Source organism: Phyllobates terribilis, unplaced genomic scaffold, assembly GCF_046119375.1.
Source record: "Phyllobates terribilis strain yellow unplaced genomic scaffold, ASM4611937v1 Scaffold_1__5_contigs__length_1240528914, whole genome shotgun sequence".
Lineage (NCBI taxonomy): Eukaryota > Metazoa > Chordata > Amphibia > Anura > Dendrobatidae > Phyllobates > Phyllobates terribilis.
This window is the reverse complement of record NW_027362761.1, coordinates 1,030,294,082-1,030,313,830: the sequence shown is the minus strand read 5'-3', so window position 1 is coordinate 1,030,313,830 and position 19,749 is coordinate 1,030,294,082. Positions and strand designations below refer to the sequence as shown.

At 46.0% G+C, this 19,749-nt stretch overlaps 1 protein-coding gene across 13 annotated transcripts in view; it reads left to right on the top strand.

The window, feature by feature from the left end:
- Positions 1-19,749, top strand: part of LOC141157366 (rap guanine nucleotide exchange factor 2) — a 238,778-nt gene that overhangs the window by 100,340 nt on the left and 118,689 nt on the right. For 12 of the 13 annotated variants that reach the window (XM_073644607.1, XM_073644521.1, XM_073644550.1 and 9 more), the window contains exon 4: positions 11,110-11,193. In XM_073644607.1, coding sequence (XP_073500708.1) covers positions 11,110-11,193 — 84 coding nt within the window. Of the gene's footprint in view, positions 1-11,005; positions 11,031-11,109; positions 11,194-19,749 lie in introns of those variants that run through there. The other variant, XM_073644633.1, reaches the window with a different exon arrangement.

Here is a 19,749-nt window from a genome sequence, read left to right as displayed (position 1 = left end):
GGTGTGCGAGGGCAGCGTTCACTGTAGGCGGCTGTTACATGGTGTGCGAGGGCAGCGTTCACACTGCAGGCGGCTGTTGCATGGTGTGGGAGGGCAGCGTTCACACTGTAGGCGGCTGTTACATGGTGTGCGAGGGCAGCGTTCACACTGTAGGCGGCTGTTACATGGTGTGCGAGGGCAGCGTTCACACTGCAGGCGGCTGTTACATGGTGTGGGAGGGCAGCGTTCACACTGCAGGCGGCTGTTACATGGTGTGGGAGGGCAGCGTTCACACTGCAGGCGGCTGTTGCATGGTGTGCGAGGGCAGCGTTCACTGTAGGCGACTGTTGCATGGTGTGCGAGGGCAGCGTTCACACTGTAGGCGGCTGTTACATGGTGTGCGAGGGCAGCGTTCACACTGTAGGCGGCTGTTACATGGTGTGCGAGGGCAGCGTTCACACTGCAGGCGGCTGTTACATGGTGTGGGAGGGCAGCGTTCACACTGTAGGCGGCTGTTGCATGGTGTGCGAGGGCAGCGTTCACACTGTAGGCGGCTGTTACATGGTGTGCGAGGGCAGCGTTCACACTGTAGGCGGCTGTTACATGGTGTGCGAGGGCAGCGTTCACACTGCAGGCGGCTGTTACATGGTGTGCGAGGGCAGCGTTCACACTGCAGGCGGCTGTTGCATGGTGTGGGAGGGCAGCGTTCACACTGTAGGCGGCTGTTACATGGTGTGGGAGGGCAGCGTTCACACTGTAGGCGGCTGTTACATGGTGTGCGAGGGCAGCGTTCACACTGTAGGCGGCTGTTACATGGTGTGCGAGGGCAGCGTTCACACTGTAGGCGGCTGTTACATGGTGTGCGAGGGCAGCGTTCACACTGCAGTCGGCTGTTACATGGTGTGCGAGGGCAGCGTTCACACTGCAGGCGGCTGTTGCATGGTGTGGGAGGGCAGCGTTCACACTGTAGGCGGCTGTTGCATGGTGTGGGAGGGCAGCGTTCACACTGTAGGCGGCTGTTACATGGTGTGGGAGGGCAGCGTTCACACTGCAGACGGCTGTTACATGGTGTGGGAGGGCAGCATTGACATTGAAGGCGGCTGTAGCAGGGCACGTCACTAGCGGATGATTGTCAGTTCTGCCCAAAACGAATGGATCACGCTATGGATATCCTTATTTCCAGGTCGCAAATATGGACCAGGTTAGATCACTTTTTATGGAAACCAGCGTCCTGACTGAGAACAGTTTAATCAGGAGCTGCCATAGCGGCTTTACTGTAGGGGCGTTTCTTTGTGTTTGTGACATTTGACACATGCACAACTGATCTCGGCCTTATTAAATGCCTTATACACAGGGTGAATTTCGCCTGTAAACATGTGCAGCGATTGTGCCATCAGCTAGATTTCATTTGTATGGAAAAAGTTCCAATTGAAGTTGTACTGATAATTTTAGGCTTTGTTGGTTTTATTTTTATTTTTTTGTATTTTATTATAGCGCTTTACATGTGAAAATATATATATATATATATATATATATATAATATAATAATTATATTTATTTTCTGATAAAATCTTCACTTTTATTGGTGTCTCAGCCTGTGGATAGGGAGGTCGTTCTGTGTACGTGCCGTTTCCCACCATTCTGCTTGTTGGATTCAGTCTAATATGAGTTACATCCAGGGCTGTGGAGTTGGATTCGGTATAAAATGGACCAGCTCCGACTCCTAATATATATAATAAATTGGGTACAGTAGTTCAATGCAGTTTGTGGGTAATATTTTTTCATAAGAATCTGGGAAAGTTATGAAATGTCCTATAAATGTCTGTCCTATTCCTGATCTAAGGGTCTAGTCTTTTAGCGGAGATGAATCTGTGCTACAGTAAATTTATCACTTAAAGATGAGCCGTGTATGAGGGGGTCGTGGAGTCATGGAAATTGAGGAGTCGGAGGTTTGGCTTACCGACTCCACAGCCCTGGTTACATCACATAGTTATTGTTGAGGTGGGTTAATCCTTGCCATTTATATTTATATGATACTTTACGTTGTCCTTACACATGATGGTGACTTGTGTTTATCACATGGTGGCTGTCTGATTTATTTTTTGTATTTGTGTCACTCCTCTACGCATTTTACACTCCTCTATCTATTCTTGAGATAGACCAGTAAGGGGTCGCTCACACCAGTGTATACATTGGATGAGTGCTATCCGTTTTTATTGTTTTTTTTAATCGGATAGCACTCGAACCAATGTTATTTAACGGAGCAATTCTGATGCATGATTTTTTTCTCTGACTTTGCAATCAGATGCCACCCATTCAAGTGTATGGGTGCATGGAAAACATGGGACTGCATCTTGTTCTCCATCTTCTCTATGTGCTCCGATTGCCTCATCACCCTATGCTGACACTCTGGTCAGAGTCATTAGCACAATCGGCCCAATTCTCTGGGATGAGAAAATCTGTGGTGACCCTGGCCTAACTATATAACTATGCTGATGCATATAAACCTCTCCAGTAGGGAAGGTGGGAGAACCTTTGATTGATGAGAGAGTCTATATGTGGACTATTCAATACACTGATGGTACCTCATATTCACAGAATTTGGTATAAACGGGTTTCCTTTTCGGGGAGCTCATTACAATTTTACAGACAGGCAAATTGCCTCTTCAGGGAGGATGAGGACAAGAACTCTAGCGCCACCTATTGGAAGTAGCAGTCGTAAAAGTCAACTTTAAACCCTTTATTGCGCCTTGCCATATATGACTTCGGTTAAAGCCAAACCAGAATCTCCATTTGCAGACACTTGTTTCGGGGTGTTGCCCCTTATCAGTGCAAAGCATGAGTTCTGATTTCACTACATGAGAGAGAGGCCTCTGACTTGGATCTAAAGGGTAACATCTCTCCTTGTGGAGCGTGACATGCCAGTGTAAAGAGACTTAAAGGCCATGCAATGCTCCTCTGGGAAATTAAATATGCAAATTGCCTTTTAGGAGAGGAAGAGGACTAGAACTCTAGCGCCACCTTTTGGAAGTAGCAATCCTAAATGTCATCATAGACCCTTTATCGAGCCTTGCCACATATGACTTGGGATAAAAGCCAGACCAGAATTTCAGTTTGCAGACATGTATTCGGTGTGTTACAGATATTTTATAGATAGTACGTGGTTACACACTGACATCGGGCCATAGACTTCACTGATACACTTAAAGGGGAAAAAATAATCAATTCACTCTGTATGTGTGTCTAGATGGTCCCAAAGAGTAGTCTGCTAGTTTACTGTTGGAAGAAGTTCTAGAGGCGTCCATTTGATCTTTCGCCTCATTGTGCTCTATGGCTGTGTCAGGGGGCTAAATCCCTTTTAAAGGGGCAAAACGCAATGGGAAAGGCCCCTATCCAAGTCTGTAAACTATTATTTATTGTGCAGTCCTGTCTGTTTCTGAGGTTTGTACATGTAGGATATTTTTGGTTGCTTATTGGTCAGCTAGAGTGTTGTCCAGTCAAGCTGCGTATGAAACCTCTTCCCCCTCCGCTTCAGGGCGACCACTGGGCAGGGTACAGGTAGTATGGTGTGAGGGGTGTACGATGGTCCTAGCACTGACTGTGCTTCCTGTGACGTATGTGATGACATCTACATCTGCCACCTCCGTGCGATGACCTGTCATTAGGTAATCCAGTCTGTAATGCTTCCTCACTGACTCATCATCGTCTTACTTCTGTGGGATTGATTAATATATCCACATAGGTTTATGGCAATAGAAACAAAAAAATTGCTTCCATTTATCAAGATGGTGTCATGTGTGTGGCCAAACAGTTAATTTACGACCTTGCGGCAGCCACAGAGCGGGGGACAAGCAGATCTTCATGACTGGCGGTTCCCTTTCTTGTTGGCGGTAATAAGTAGAATAATGTCACCTCTAGTACACAGGTTGGTCAGGTATGATGATGTCACTAATAAGGAGCTATAGGCATTACACTCTGTCCATCACTATAGGGGCTCTTCAGCTTGTGGGAGACCCTACAAACCGAGCAGTAATGATGAAAAAGACTAACCACTTCGGCCCTAAGCGCGGCCCACATCGACTACGTGAGAATACTCTGAATTTGCCCCAGAAAAGCTCCCAGTGCATGTCAGACAAAGCCATAGTCCACATTGACACGGCGAGGCCACAAGTGTCCTTTTGACCTCCATTGTTTTCATGTGTTGGTTTAACTTTTTTTTTTTAAGGAAAGGATAGGACACTTTTCCAACCCTATACAGTGGTCTAGCAACCTCATTGGTAACCTATGGTCAACGGGCCAGAGCCCTGTGAACTTTCCCCTACCAGCGGCGTCCCCTGATCCTTTTCTGATTTGTACGTGGGACTAGATGTAATGATTGGGGTGCAGCATACACGGTCCATACCGGACCGACTAATCAGACGCAAGGATGCCGGCTGGTGGCAGATCAAAGGGCCCTTATTCGGATTCGGTGGCCAGGCACTACAGACATAACGCTGGACTAGGGTCCTGCAGATCTTTTTGCACATCTCTACTGATCATTACTTACGGGGCCTGAGATCACAATAGTTAGAGCCAACCTACGTCTGTACCAGATGCTGCGATACGGGTGGTGCACCCTGCCGGATGCCTCATTTATAGCACTGGTTACCCATTCATTGCCAGGACTTGTTTCTCTTCAGCCCAAGAATTGTCCCACTGCAGGGTGTGCAGGTAACTCGTGTAGCGCTGTCATCGGAGGCTCAGATCCAGCATGCCTCCTTTATCACGGTGGCTCAGTGGTTAGCACTGCAGCCTTGCAGTGCTGGGGTCCTGGGTTCAAGTCCCACCAAGGACAACATCTGCAAGGAGTTTGTATGATGTTCTCCCAATGGGTTTCCTCCGGGTTCTCTTGTTTCCTCCCACACTCCAAAGACCAACTGATAGGAAATTTACATTGTGAGCCCCGATGGGCAGGGCCGGCTCCAGGTTTTTCTGGGCCCCGGGCGAAAGTCTCAGTGGGCCCCTTTAACACATACCACGATTCATGATGCAGAGATACGGCGGAGAAATATATATATATATATAATTACAATGCAAATATTTCACTTCTTACATTACATGAGTGATATCTATTGTAAATTCCACAATAGCTCAGAAACCGGTGAATCGCTCCACACAGAATAGTGGCCCCCATATAAGGCTCTATACGGAATACTGGCCCCCATATAACGCTTCATACGGAATACTGGCCCCCATATTACACTCCATACGGAATACTGGCCCCCATATAAGGCCCCATAAGGAATACTGGCCCGCATATAAGGCCCCATACGGAATACTGGCCCCCATATAAGGCTCCATATGGAATACTGGCCCCCATATAAGGCTCCATACGGAATACTGGCCGCCATATAAGGCTCCATACGGAATACTGGCCCCCATATAAGGCTCCATACGGAATACTGGCCCCCATACGGAATACTGGCCCCCATATAAGGCTCCATGCTGAATACTGGTCCCCTTATAAAGCTCCATACAGGATACTGGCCCCCATATAACGCTCCATACGGGATACTGGTCCCCTTATAAAACTCCATACAGGATACTGGCCCCCATATAACGCTCCATACAGGATACCGGTCCCCTTATAACGCTCCATACAGGATACTGGCCCCCATATAATGCTGCATGCAGGCTGTGCCCCCTTATAATGCTCCATGCAGGCTGTTACCCCCCACATAATGCCCCATACAGGCTGTCCCCCCACGTAATGCCCCATACAGGCCCCCCCTTTTAATGCTCCATGCAGGCTGTTACCCCCCACATAATGCTCCATACAGGATGTCACCCCCCCCCCCTCTTTATAATGCCCCATGCAGGATGTACCCCCCCCCTTCTCTTTATACTGCCCCATGCCTCCATACATTAAAAAAAAAAAATCAAATACTCACCTCCCTTCTCCTCACCTGCTACCTGCTGCCCGCTGCTCGGGTCCGTCTTCCCGCTCAGCGCTCCCTGTGACGGCTCAGGGGAGGGCGCGGTGTAAAGGCGTCACCGCGCCCTCTGACCTGAGACGTCACAGGGAGCGCAGAGCAGGAAGACAGCTGATCTGCGGAGGCACGGGGAGAGGTAAGTATCCAGCTGCCGGGGCCCTGAGCAAGCGGCGGAGAAGGGCGGGCGCTGACACCGCTCTCCTCCGCCCATAGCCCAGCGGGGTGCGCGACCGCCAGTGGGCCCCTCTGCCTGCTCAGGGCCCCGGCATTTGCCCGGGTGCGCCGGGTGCTGACACCGGCCCTGCCAATGGGGACAGCGATGATAATGTATGTAAAGCGTTGCGGAATATGTTGGCGCTGTATAAAAATAAATATTATTATTATTTATCTAATTGCGTTGGCTGGTACTGAGTGCTTCCCCCAATGTGTCCCCATACCTGTCCTCTCCTACGTGGGCAGGCGCGCTGTTTGAACCGTAGCTTCTGTTATCCCTTGTTCGCAGCCCACAGTCCCCTCCGGTGCAGGAACTTCCCTGTGACACTGGCATTATTCTCCAGTATATTGTGCAGTATTATCAGTCATCCAGTTATACATCCGGCTTAGCTCGCTCTATCTCTTTTTTTATTGCTTCATGTTTGACAAGTATGAATTAATCATTTTATGGTTAAAAACTGTGCTAAAAATGTGCCGAAATATCTGCTTGTTGGATTGAGGACAGCAAGTGTGAGTAAGACAGGTCTGGGAGGAGGACGTGCCAGCATACCGACGTTTGACGGATCTCTCCTTTCTCCTTGCCCGTTCCAGAAGACAACATGAAAGTCATCCAGGAGGATATTTAATAATGCAAAGGGCTTCTGCAGAAGGGCCGCTCTATTGCTTCTTCACTCTTCCCAAAGGTGTATTATACCTCCTATTAAGCAGGCAGTTGGCAAAGTTGTGCTGGAGCCATGCCAGCCCTGCACTGCAGTAAATCAGCCATGGTCTTCAGATGTTTTCTGCAAGATATGAAGGGCTATTGTTTGCCGAGAGTCATCAGCCCCATCCCCCCTAGAATGATGCCACTGGGGTCTACTGAATTTCTTCTGTCAAAGAATGCCAGGGGAGTGAAAGAACAACACTCAAACTTTTTCTTCTTGCAGGAGATACTGTTGTCAGAAGTGTCTAGTCATTGCGTACTCCCACCTCCCCATTGAGAACACATGCATGCTTTGCTGAAACACACTGCACAGTGTATCAATGTCATATTGGTGGGATCCAACACCCCTCGCCCATCAGCTGCCAGCAGCTTTAGCAGTGGTCGGATGTAAACAGTGTATGGAGCCAAACTCCGCAGGTCTGTAAAAAAATGAAAAATATGACCTGATCAGCAGTACCCAATACACAGCTGGTGGTAGGGTGCCAGGTGTCAGAGCTTCCCAAATCTAGTATTGATGACCTATATGTTTGGAGAACCCGTTTTAGTGGTAAGCTGGCCCCATACAGTATATGTGAGGATGTTTGGCTGACAACAGTTACCGTATCTTACATCCACATAAAAGGTGTGATCGCCTGATTTACATGGGGCTATGATCACAAACATGAGCTCTTACTAATGCTCTTGCGCTATCCGTCTTTGTAAAAGTGACTTTATTCCTTACCGTTCTCCAACATCGCCCCATCCACATACACCATTTGCCCTCGAAAACATTTATGAAAGAAGGTTGACAAAAATGGACAGCAGTGATATCAATCTGGTCTCCTTCCTCTAGTTTTCCTTCATGGATTAAAGTTAGTAGGAGCTATAAAACTTGGACATCCTAAGAGAAACAAGCTTATATAAGCTGTAGCACTCCTGAGCTCCCGCGGGGGGACGGCCCTGCCCCTGAGCTCCCGCGGGGGGACGGCCCTGCCCCTGAGCTCCCGCGGGGGGACGGCCCTGCCCCTGAGCTCTTGTGTGGCGACACATGTATTGAATAACACGATGTAGACAAAACGGGACAGAGTATATAGACAGTATTTATGGCATACACCTCCTGTGTGTGATGCACAGAGTATACATTGGTAAAGTTGGCAATGCTGCAGCCCCTCCATTCTTGTGTCGTGGGAAAACTCTGAAACCCCCAATGTAAAAAACAGTTTTATATCCTGCAGATAGATATACCACCAATTTCTGGAACTGGAAAACCCTTATATGCTTTCTTTACACAGTTCTTGTTTTTCATGTGGTTTCTTTTCTCGTTTCCTGTAGAGCAGCTTATGGGAAATTTCATATTTGAAAAATACTTGTTCTTAGATGTGGATGTAGCCGTAGTAAACCGAATATAAGATGAGCACTGCAGACACCACCTATGATGAAAGCCGGATGTAGTGAGAGATTGCTGGTGTATACCGTATATAACATCATATTGCCCTTTTTCATCTCGTTTCCCCTTCTCTATTTATAATCGCACATCTCCAATGAACAGGCATAAAATAAAGCCGCCAGCATAGAGAATGTACGCCCGATCACTGCTATATGATGGGACTGGCCAGAATGCAGAATGGCTGATATAACCAGATGCCAGGTCTCTTATCTGTAGGTCAGATCTCTCCGATCCTCATACATCAGGGTTTTGTGACCATTGAGTAACCGAATCATCAAGCAAAAGGGGCTTTTATTCCCATAGTGAGGAGAGCAGTGGTGCTCGCTGCTAATGACAGGCTTCTTGTGGGCTGATGAACATAATAGTCTGACGATGTCGTCATCCTTTTTGTATCAGCCGGGTCACGTGTGCAGGAGCACAGCGTGCGGCTCTGGCTACAAGCTAATCGTTCTGAAATGGCTTTTCCAATGCAATCTTGAAAGTAGAATTGCAGGATGTCTCACATCTCCATCTCTGCTTCTCTTCATTGTTACTGTATTTTTATATTTGTTAAAGTGCAGGCCTGCCGGCCATCATGTCAACATTGCATCAGCTTAACCCATGAATGTCACCCGTTCCATGGTATATAAGGGCGTCCGTTCACATGGGCAGGATGCTTTTCATTTTTTGCTGTATATTATTGTATTGAAGAAAATGAAAAGCAGGGACCATCCACATCAATTATTCCAATGAGCAGGAGCCAGTCTGCAGTACCGGGAGTGGCCACTATGCTGTGTACTGAGCTCCATACGTGATTTCCATACACCTGTGTACATCCTGCCACTATGAACAGCTGATCAGCAAGGCCGGCTGTACAAATGAAATGGCGTTCAGCCGACAGCCATCTCAGCCGACCCTCCCATACACGGCAATACTCGTTCGGCCACATTCTCCTGTGTCCTGTGTGAGGAAGCTGCCGGTTGACACTTTGGCCGGTGGTTTATCTCCAGGAGAACAATGCGATTGGCAGTCCAAAAATGGGCAAGCCGGATCGACATCTCTCCTATTAGTCGGCCAGCGCCCAATACACATTATACTTTTGGCCAGACCCATCGATATCAACGAGTTCAGCCAAGATTAGTCTGTGTATGGGGGACTTGAGAGTTCTAGATGTCGGTCCTTACAATAGGTCATCATTGTCTTGGAAAACTCCTTTACAGCCTCCTTCACAAACACAATTTTTTTCATTTATTTTAGACACTTGTAAAAACTTTGGGTTTCATCTTTCATGTATTTTTATATATAATTTTTTTTTAAGAGGTGATTTTTTTTTTTTAGTTCTAATTATAATGTGTGTTTCTGGTGCTTCTCAAGCCCTATAGAAGGAATTATAGGAAAAAAGCAAAAAGCTGTGTGTAAATTCAGCCCAGAGGTGTCCCGTATAGGAAGCTTTTCCATGCACTGTCTGCTATTGCCACTCGGCTTTGTTCACTTGTGGGTAATTTCACACTTTTTTTTTTGTACATTTTATGGCAAAGAGAAAAACATTACGATTTTTGTGTCAGTTTTACATTTTCTTTAATACACAATATTTTTTTAAATATTTTAGAACTTAGTGTAAAGAAAACCTGTAAGGTTTGCTTGTAGGGGCCCCCCGACTCTCCCCCAACAGTAGATGTGGGGAATGATGAGGATGAAGCGGGTTGAATCTGACCCATCTGTTCTCCAGGCAGATAAGTCATTACCAGAGGAGAGGACATGAGCCGAGCGTTCCTGTATATGGCGGCAGTAGACCCATTGCTTTCTGCCGGCTGTCATCTAAGGTTTATGAGCACCATTAATGGTACCCGGCTGCAGCACCAGACCCAGCCCATGGACAAGAGTGAGGCTTTAGCTGGAGGAAGAAGCCGATACTTTTTTCATAATTCCAAACAACATTTTAATTTTTGATTTTAATTGTTGCAATTTCTTTTTTTTTCAACCCATTTCCCATTGTGTTTAGTGTTAAAAGAATGAAAAATAAAGCGTAATTTTCTCTTGGGGGATGTAGTGGTCGGAGATTAGTGGATTTCTGCTGCCTTTTGTGGACCGATTGGACGAGCAATCTGTTTAGGTGCATTGTATGAAGCGCCGGTTATGTGACCATTCTCGTAGCTGGCATGGGAGTTGGTCTTTTTCTAGTAGCTGGCTTTCTGGCCTGAATAAGCTGTAATCAGGAGCTGTATAAAGGAGCCTTTGTCCAGTACTGACGTCATTGCGGGAGGTAATGTGTGTGCTGTTCTCTGGATACACTACCATGGCACCTTCCCAGCAGGTTACATTAAACATATCAGTTTGTAGACAGCACCCACATTGTGTATCCCTGTAGCATACTGCCGTCCCTATACGTGGGGTGCCCTGCTGTGTCCACTAGGTGGAGCTCCAGCATGTTAGGGTCTCCGGCAGCGCGTGTCCATATGGGGCTTAACCACATTGTTGCTTCCTCTTTATTGGAACTTGTTAACACTCTCTGCATTTTTACTCATCAGCTAAATTGTAGGCAAAGTACTGAAAAATGGCCAAAATTCAAATAAGAAGCTCAGGAAATGCAAAAAAATCCACAACTTGGCGGTTTCGCTTCCTGTCTAGCGCTGCCTTTGGTAAAGCCGGTCTTGTGTAATCCCGCCGGTCATTTTAGAAGTCATCATTTCGTGTTAGTGTCCACATCATGAGTGGCTGCGCGCTGTTTGCACTTCTAATAATGGGAGATTTCATTATTGTAGGTTGATGACCACAATGTCTCTTATGTGAACTACTGCATTTATTCTGATATTTATTGCCCCTTTTTCTTCTTGCAGCCCAGATGATATTGGAAGTTGCTGGTATATCCTTCTTTCTGGTTCTGTGTTCATCAAAGAGTCCATGTTTCTCCCCAGGAGCAGGTAGGATGATGCACCACTGAGCCTGTTAAAGATCTTATTGGAAAAGTGTGTGGTGGTGTTTTTTTTTTTTTTATAATATAAATTTGAAAAACAAAACTAAGATTCCAAGATAGTATTACCTAAGGTTATATACGTGTGTATAATATATATTGTAATATATGTTTTTCTAACACACACAAACGTACGTATATAATCTTAGGTGATATTGTATTATCTGTATTTTGATGCTGATTATATATTCATCTCATACATAACTATTTTTAGCTATATTATATGTATACATATGTGTATATGTATATTACACATATGTATAGTCATATAATATTGCTAAAAAATAGTATGTCTGAAATAAATATATAATCGGCACCAAAATACAAGAAATTTTGCTGTCATTTGTCATTGAGGGGATGTGATAGGTGTTGAACTCATATTTTCTGGGTGAGATGTCTGTAGATTGTCTGGAGTATGGGCCTTTTTACATGGGCATACTAGGTGTGAAGGCGACCAGTGCTCGTTTCAGACCACTTTCTCCAAGCAATGACAATCGTTCTCCCGTCGTTGACAGCAGCATATCCCTGTGTACACAAGGGGATATTCTGCCAAGCAATGATAACTTTTAGGCCTCCTTTAAAGATGACTTCATTGGCGTGGAAGCTGAATTGCAGTACCCTTGCACCACCACTATGCAGTGTTTGGCGCTGTTCTGGCTCTGGACTCAGGAGCTGCAGACAGCTGATCAGTGGGGATCTCTGTTGTCAGACATCCACCAATTTTATATTGAAGACCTCCCCTAAATATAGGTCATCAATAACAACACCTTGGAAACCCCCTTTAAAGTGTTTTTCACATATAATTTTTTTTACAAAGGCTTGTTTGTTTTAGAAATAACACAATCCACCTTCCTTACTTCCACTGCGGCCTCTCTGCTACTCCCCATCGGTATTTGTTGACCTGGTTACAGCGGAGACCACATAACTAGGTGCATTGGGTAAATGGCGCTTTGGATTTTTCCGGCCCAGTAGAACAGCTTGAACTGTACCTCTTAATTTCTAGATGATCACATTTTGACATTCACAGATTTCAGTCTCCGTGTGCTCTGTAATAAAATTCTTCATATTTTTAAGCCAAACTGGCTGCAGTCATTATATAAAATATGCAAAACAGTCGATCTAGGGCATTTCAATGGATTGTGTGGCCATTGACCATGTACTTTTGCTGATTGGCATTGGCTATTGCGCTACAGGTTGATACTCCAGATTCTCTCATCTCTTGGCATCACGGACTTGGCTCTATCTTGGATCTCCTCATACTTAACAGACAGGACATTCAGCGTCTCCCACTCACGCACCACCTCCTCATCTCGCCCCCTATCTGTCGGTGTCCCCCAAGGTTCAGTTCTAGGACCCCTGCTCTTCTCCATCTACACCTTCGGCCTGGGACAGCTCATAGAGTCTCACGGCTTTCAGTATCACCTCTATGCTGACGACACACAGATCTACCTCTCTGGACCCGATATCTCCTCCCTACTAACCAGAATCCCACAATGTCTGTCCGCCATCTCATCCTTCTTCTCCGACAGGTTTCTAAAACTCAACATGGATAAAACAGAGTTCATCATCTTTCCACCCTCTCATTCACATCCCCCATCTGACCTATCCATCAACATCAATGGCTGTTCACTCTCCCCAGTCCCACAAGCTCGCTGCCTTGGGGTAACCCTGGACTCTGATCTCTCCTTCAAACCACATATTCAAGCCCTTTCCACCTCCTGCCGACTCCAACTCAAAAACATCTCCCGGATCCGTGCATTCCTCAGCAAAGACTCTGCAAAAACACTAGTGCATGCCCTCATCATATCCCGCCTCGACTACTGCAACCTCCTGCTCCGTGGCATCCCTTCCAACACTCTTGCACCTCTCCAATCTATCCTAAACTCTGCTGCTCGACTAATCCACCTGTCCCCCCGCTATTCCCCGGCCTCTCCTCTCTGTCAATCCCTTCACTGGCTCCCTATTGCCCAGAGAATTCAGTTCAAAACTCTAACCATGGCATACAAAGCCATCCACAACCTGTCTCCCCCATACATCTGTGACCTAGTCTCCCGGTACTTACCTGCACGCAACCTCCGATCCTCACAAGATCTCCTGCTCTACTCTCCTCTTATCTCCTCCTCCCACACTCGTATACAAGATTTCTCCCGTGCTTCCCCCCTACTCTGGAACTCTCTACCCCAACATATCAGACTCTCGCCGACCGTGGAAACCTTCAAAAGGAACCTGAAGACCCACCTCTTCCGACAAGCCTACAACCTGCAGTAAACACCACTGCACGACCAGCTCTACCCTCACCTACTGTATCCTCACCCATCCCTCGTAGACTGTGAGCCCTCGCGGGCAGGGTCCTCGCTCCTCCTGTACCAGTCGCTGACTCGTTTTGTTAAGATTATGTAAATGCTTTTGTTATGTATATCCCTATCACATGTAAAGCGCCATGGAATAAATGGCGCTATAATAATAAATAATAATAATAATAATACTCTGCTGAGCTGCTGTTCTCCTTGTACTGTCTATGGCCAGCTTTAGGGACCAAATAATTATGGTGTAGAGTATATCTATAATATAACGAGGGATGCGTCCCTCTGTCTGTCTGAAGCCTCGATAGATGCGCATGTGTGACGTGCAGTCTGGCTCCAGACAGAAGCAGGCATTCAGCCGTTAAAGGTAAGAGAGGTGTATGGCGCCGGAGATCGCAGTATGCGTAGACACTGAATGCATACCGCAACCTCCGGCGCCATACTTACCTGACCAGGAGGAGCGTTGCCGTGACGCTTCTCTTCGCCGGAGACCGGGGCAGGAGTGAAGCGTCGGATCGGCGCATGTGCATAGCGCTATCCGGCGCCATTTTACTGAAGACACATTTACAGTGTGTCTTCAGCAAAATGGCGCTGCACTCCTTCCCCGGCCTCCGGCAGAACAGGACGCAGCAGGGCTGGAGCATAGAGAAGAAAGGGGAGTATAACTGTTTATTTTTTTTTGTATGTGTGTACAGTGTGAAAGTGATGAGGGGGCCACACATACCAGGATTGTGGGGTGAGGGGACCATGTATATACCAAGATTGTTAGGTGAGGGGACCATGCATATACCAGGATTGGGGGGTGAGGGGTACCTCACATACCAGGATTGGGGGGATGAGGGGTGCCACACTTATCAGGATTGGGGGGATGAGGGGGTACCACACATACCAGGATTGGGGGGATGAGGGGGTACCACACATACCTGGATTGGGGGGGTTGAGGAGGCCATGCATACCAGGATAGGGATGAGGGGTGCCATGCATACCGGGATGGGGAAGAGGGGTGCCATGTATACCGGGATTGGGGATGAGGGATACCATACATACCAGGATAGGGATGAGGGATGGGGTACCATGCATACCAGGATTGGGGTTGAGGGGTGCCATGCATACCAGGTTTCTGGGATGAGGAGGCCATACATACCAGAATTGGAATGAGGTGCCATGCATACCAGGATTGGGGTTGAGGGGTGCCATGCATACTGGGATTGGGAGTGACGGGTGCCATGCATACCCGGGATTGGGGGTGACGGGTGCCATGCATACCGGGATTGGGGGTGAGGGGTGCCATGCATACTGGGATTGGGGGTGAGGGGTGCCATGCATACCGAGATTGGGGGTGAGGGGTGCCATGCATACTGGGATTGAGGGTGAGGGGTGCCATGCATACCGGGATAGGATGGTGGAGGCAGCACAAATACCAGGAGGGGGGGGCAGCACATACCAGCGTGGGAGACCATATACCAATAAAAATGCTCGCCACCCGGGCGTAGAACGGGTTCTATATATAGTAATATAATACTGTTCACTATGGCATTCGTTGAGCCCTTTAAAGATATTGTCCAGCCTCTGCACAGATTTGACAATGGGCAGGGATGGTCTTAAAATGAGACATACTCACCTAGTGTAACCTCTGTGGATCCAATACAGGTCCATCTGGCAGGTTTCATAAAATGGCAACGCAAACCCCAATGTGTTGTGTTGTTTGTTTGTTTTTTTTTTTTTTATATACAATGTTTTGATTTTTAACCCTAGAAAAAAAAACCCTAAAAGTTTTGGTATAGCCAGAATTGTGCTGACCTAAAGAACCAAACGGCCAGGTCATTTTCACTGCACAATAAACCTTTAAAAACAATAGCGAAATTGCGTGTTGTTTATTTTTTTTTTACCATTTTCCCACATTTTAATTATTTTATCATTTTTCAGTACACTATAGTGTATGACTAGTGTCATTCAGAAGAACATCTCACCCCGCAAAAAAACCCCAAGTCCTCATATGGCTATGATAGGAAAAAAATGATAGCTCTCTTAGGAAGGGGAGGAAAAATTAAAGCGCAAACACAGAAAATGTGCGTGCTAATATCCATTTACTGTACAGTTTTTTGAGTAAATACATCATAATCGGGCTGACCCGCCATATTTCTCAAGTCTCCTGAGAACTTTTTCAGACACATGCGTCTGTATTGGAACAAATGGACACAGTGCTATATGTTTATCAAGCTTTCTGAACATAAAAGTGGCAAAAAACAATGGCAGGACAACATGACGTTCCCAAAAGCCCTTCTCTGTATCCATCAACAGGATGTGTGCCCTGCTGATGAATGTTGGCATCCGCTGCACTGGGTAGAGACTGGCAGACTGCTTGGACATTGTGCCACAATCATGCATCTCCCTTTATGTTTATTTGGTAAAAAGAATTAGATTTAATTGGATTGAGACAAGGACCCAGTCTTATTTGTTAGCGTGGTGTCCGTCATGTATAACATAATGTGGGGAAAAGAGGTATTTGACACATTGCCGATTTTGCAAGTTTTCCCACCTACAAGAATGGAGAGGTCTGTAATTTTTATCGTAGGTACACTTCACCTGTGAGAGACAGAATCTAAAAGAAAAAAATCCAGAAAATCACGTTGTATGATTATTACTTAATTAATTTGCATTTTATTGCATGAAATAAATATTTGATACAATAGTAAAACAGAACTTAATATTTGGCACAGAAACCTTTATTTGCAATTACAGAGGTCAGATGTTTCCTGTAGTTCTTGACCAAGTTTGCACACAATGCAGCAGGGATTTTGGCCCACTCCTCCATACAGATCTTCTCCAGATCTTTCAGGTTTTGGGGCTGTCGCTGGTCAACATTGAGTTTCAGCTCCCTCCAAAGAATTTCTATTGGGGTCAGGTCTGGAGACTGGCTAGGCCATTCCAGGACCTTGAAATGCTTCTTAAGGATCCACTCCTTAGTTACCCTGGCTGTGTGTTTTGTGTCATTGTCATGCTGGAAGACCCAGCCACAACCCATCTTCAATGCTCTTACTGAGGGAAGGAGGTTGTTAGCCAAAATCTCGTGATACATGACTCCATCCATCCTCCCTTCAATACTGTGTGGTTATCCTGTCCCCTTTGCAGAAAAGCACCCCCAAAGTTTGATGTTTCTTGGGGTTGTACTTGTCCTCCTTCCTCTAAACACAGCGAGTGGAGTTGATACCAAAAAGTTCTATTTTGTTCTCATCTGACCACATGACCTTCTCCCTTGCCTCCACTGGATCATCCAGATGGTCATTGGCGAACTTCAAACGGTCCTGGACATGTGCTGGCGTGAGCAGGTGGACCTTGAGTGCCTTGCAAGATTTTAATCCATAACGGCATAATGAGTTAGTAACGGTAATGTTTGAGACTGTGGTCCAAGCTCTCTTCAGGTCATTGGCCAGGTCCTCCTGTGCAGTTCTGGGCTGATTCCAGGCTTGTGAGAATTCTTGCTGGTTGGTACGTGATCAAATACTTATTTCATGCAATAAAATGCAATTTAATTATGTAAAAATCATACAATGTGATTTTCTGTTTTTTATTTTTAGATTCTGTCTCTCACAGGTGAAGTGCACCTAAGATAAAAATAAGGCTGTGTGCCCACAATGCGTTTCTTAAGCGTTTCCGCAGCGGCAAAAACGCTTAAAAAACGCTTGGTAGAAGGCCTGCCATGTCCCCCAATGATAATCCGCATGTGCTGTGCACATGCTGCGGAAATTTCCACTGCGGATTATCATTGCGGAAAAAAACGCAGCACTACCAATTAATTTGCGGAAGTGCTGCGTTTTCGCCGCAATTGACTTGCATTAGAACGCGCCAATTCCGCAAGACTGCATCTGTACTTGCGTAATTGGCGCGTTTTAATGTACGGATGGTACCCGGGTGTGGAGGACAGGAGACTCTCCTCCACACCCAGGTACCCTAAAAGCTGTAAGAAAAAAAAGAATAAAATAAAAAATAAAGATTATATTCACCTTCCGACAGCCCAGAACTCCTTCCCTGTGCTGGCTGCCGACAGATCGCGCAGGACTGAAGGACCTGTGGTGACGTCACATTCATGTGACGGCAGGTCCTTCAGTACAGCGTACCGCGATCTGCCGGCAGTCAGGAACAAGCGCAGCAAGTCTCGGGGGGCCATCGGAAGGTAAGTATAGGTTTATTTTTTATTTTTTGACATTCTCTCGGGTCACACTATATTTATATAGTGTGACCAAGTTGTCAAGCACTTTCCAGGTGATGCTAAAATCGCTTGGAAAGCGCTTGACACCCGCATGCGTAAATGCATGTGAAGAACGCTTCATTTCCGCCTGTCCCTGGCAGGAAAACACATGTACAATTCGCATGCATTTTTTTCTGCCAGGGAGATGCAGAAACGCTCAGGAAAAAATCCGGAGCATTTCTGCATCGTGGTCACAAAGCCTTATAGACCTCTCCATTCTTTGAAGGTGGGAAAACGTGCAAAATCGGCAGTGTATCAAATACTTATTTTCCCCACTGTATCTGTCTTGTTCTGCTCTTGTCCTTGTGAGTTTTACCCAGCAAGTAACTTCCTAAGAAAGTAATTTCCTGCCTCTCCTCACCGATCTTTTAGGATGAAGGATTATGGATTGTAAAGCGCATTCATTATTGTCAGGAGCCCATTTCCTTAATATTGTTTTACTACACGGACGGGAGACAAATGTTAATAATTGTCCCATTTTCTTCTTCCCTGTAGAGACCTGTCTCCTAAATCCCTTTTGTCTTGGTGCTCCTCCTGCTTACTGAGAGCCCTCTTTTTCGATGTTCCTCTCGGTGGTGTATGTAGTTACCATTTTTGTAGTGTGTGATTCACCAGCAATCATTCTAGCTAACGTGAATCACTTCCCAGTGGTGGTTGTTACTAGAAAATGTGAATCATTGAAGGTCATGAAGTCTGAGCATTTAAAGGGAAACTTGCCTTTCTCTAAAGCTGGTCATCAGTAGCTGTTGGCTTAACACCTCTCGGGTGTTCCTAACCTCCACATACACAGTAAGGCTATGTTCACATGTCCAGTAATAATCAGTTTTTTAAAAAGAGACAAAAAGTTGTCTGCACAACTTTATTGTCAATGGATTGCTGCTGGATCCGTTCTAACTGATAATCACTGGACATGTGAACATAGCCTTAGTTTAGGAGATGTATTCTGAATGGAGAGTGTGAGAATGTGAGATCAAAGCCTTTGCCAAGCACCTCTGGCAGTAGCTTATCTCCCATGAGAATGAAGGATCGGACATGTTGAAATTCAACATGCCTGATATTTTCTTTTTGCCTTGACATAGGCCGAACAATCGTCATTCACCCCTGATGAAGCTACAGGTGAAATGTCTGGTCATTACTTTGCTACGGTCATTAATCACTGGCCTTTACATGCATTTGTTTAGTTATATTGCATTTTATGAACTAGTTGATCAAAAGTGTGAAAGCGCCTTTCATTTCTATGGCATTGATGTAGATGGCTTCCTATAGAAGTCATTGGATTGTTGGACACACATGCAAACTACTGTTCTCTCCACACAGGGGGCTTTAAGACCTTGGTTCATGGGATCAGTAGAGTTTCCTGCGTTGGACCCCCAGCAATCATACATTTATCACCTACACTGTGGACAGTTGATAATACCTGTTACAGTGCACTAACAGTGGGACCTGCCAAACATCTAGATAAGAAGCCGCATATAGACTTCGGGATGTTTCTGATATGGGGTCATGTAGGCAAATACTGAATGTCTAGTACATTATGAAATGATGAGTATTGCACGTCTTGTGTGTGTGCTCAGGATGTGTCATTTTACTGGTAATATTGCCGGATATTCGGCTGTAATGTGATGGTCCTTATGAGGCAGGCGGGGTCCCTACACTTACATACTCCGGAGGTTAGTCACTGAGTGCCTCATACCGGTGCCATGTGTTAGTTTCTTATCTGCATACCTTGTATTTTCCAGATCCATACATTCTTAGCCTGGCATGGAGGTAATGCACACACTTGTAGAGTCTTGTATTCTAGCACATGCCTAGGCTTTCTATAACAGATATTTTACATTTTTTGCATGCTGGTTATATGCAGCTACATATACCACCTCATCTATTCTTGTTGTACAATATGGGAAACCCCACACAGACTACTGGCTGTACGCGTGCTCCTTTTACAGCGACTAGC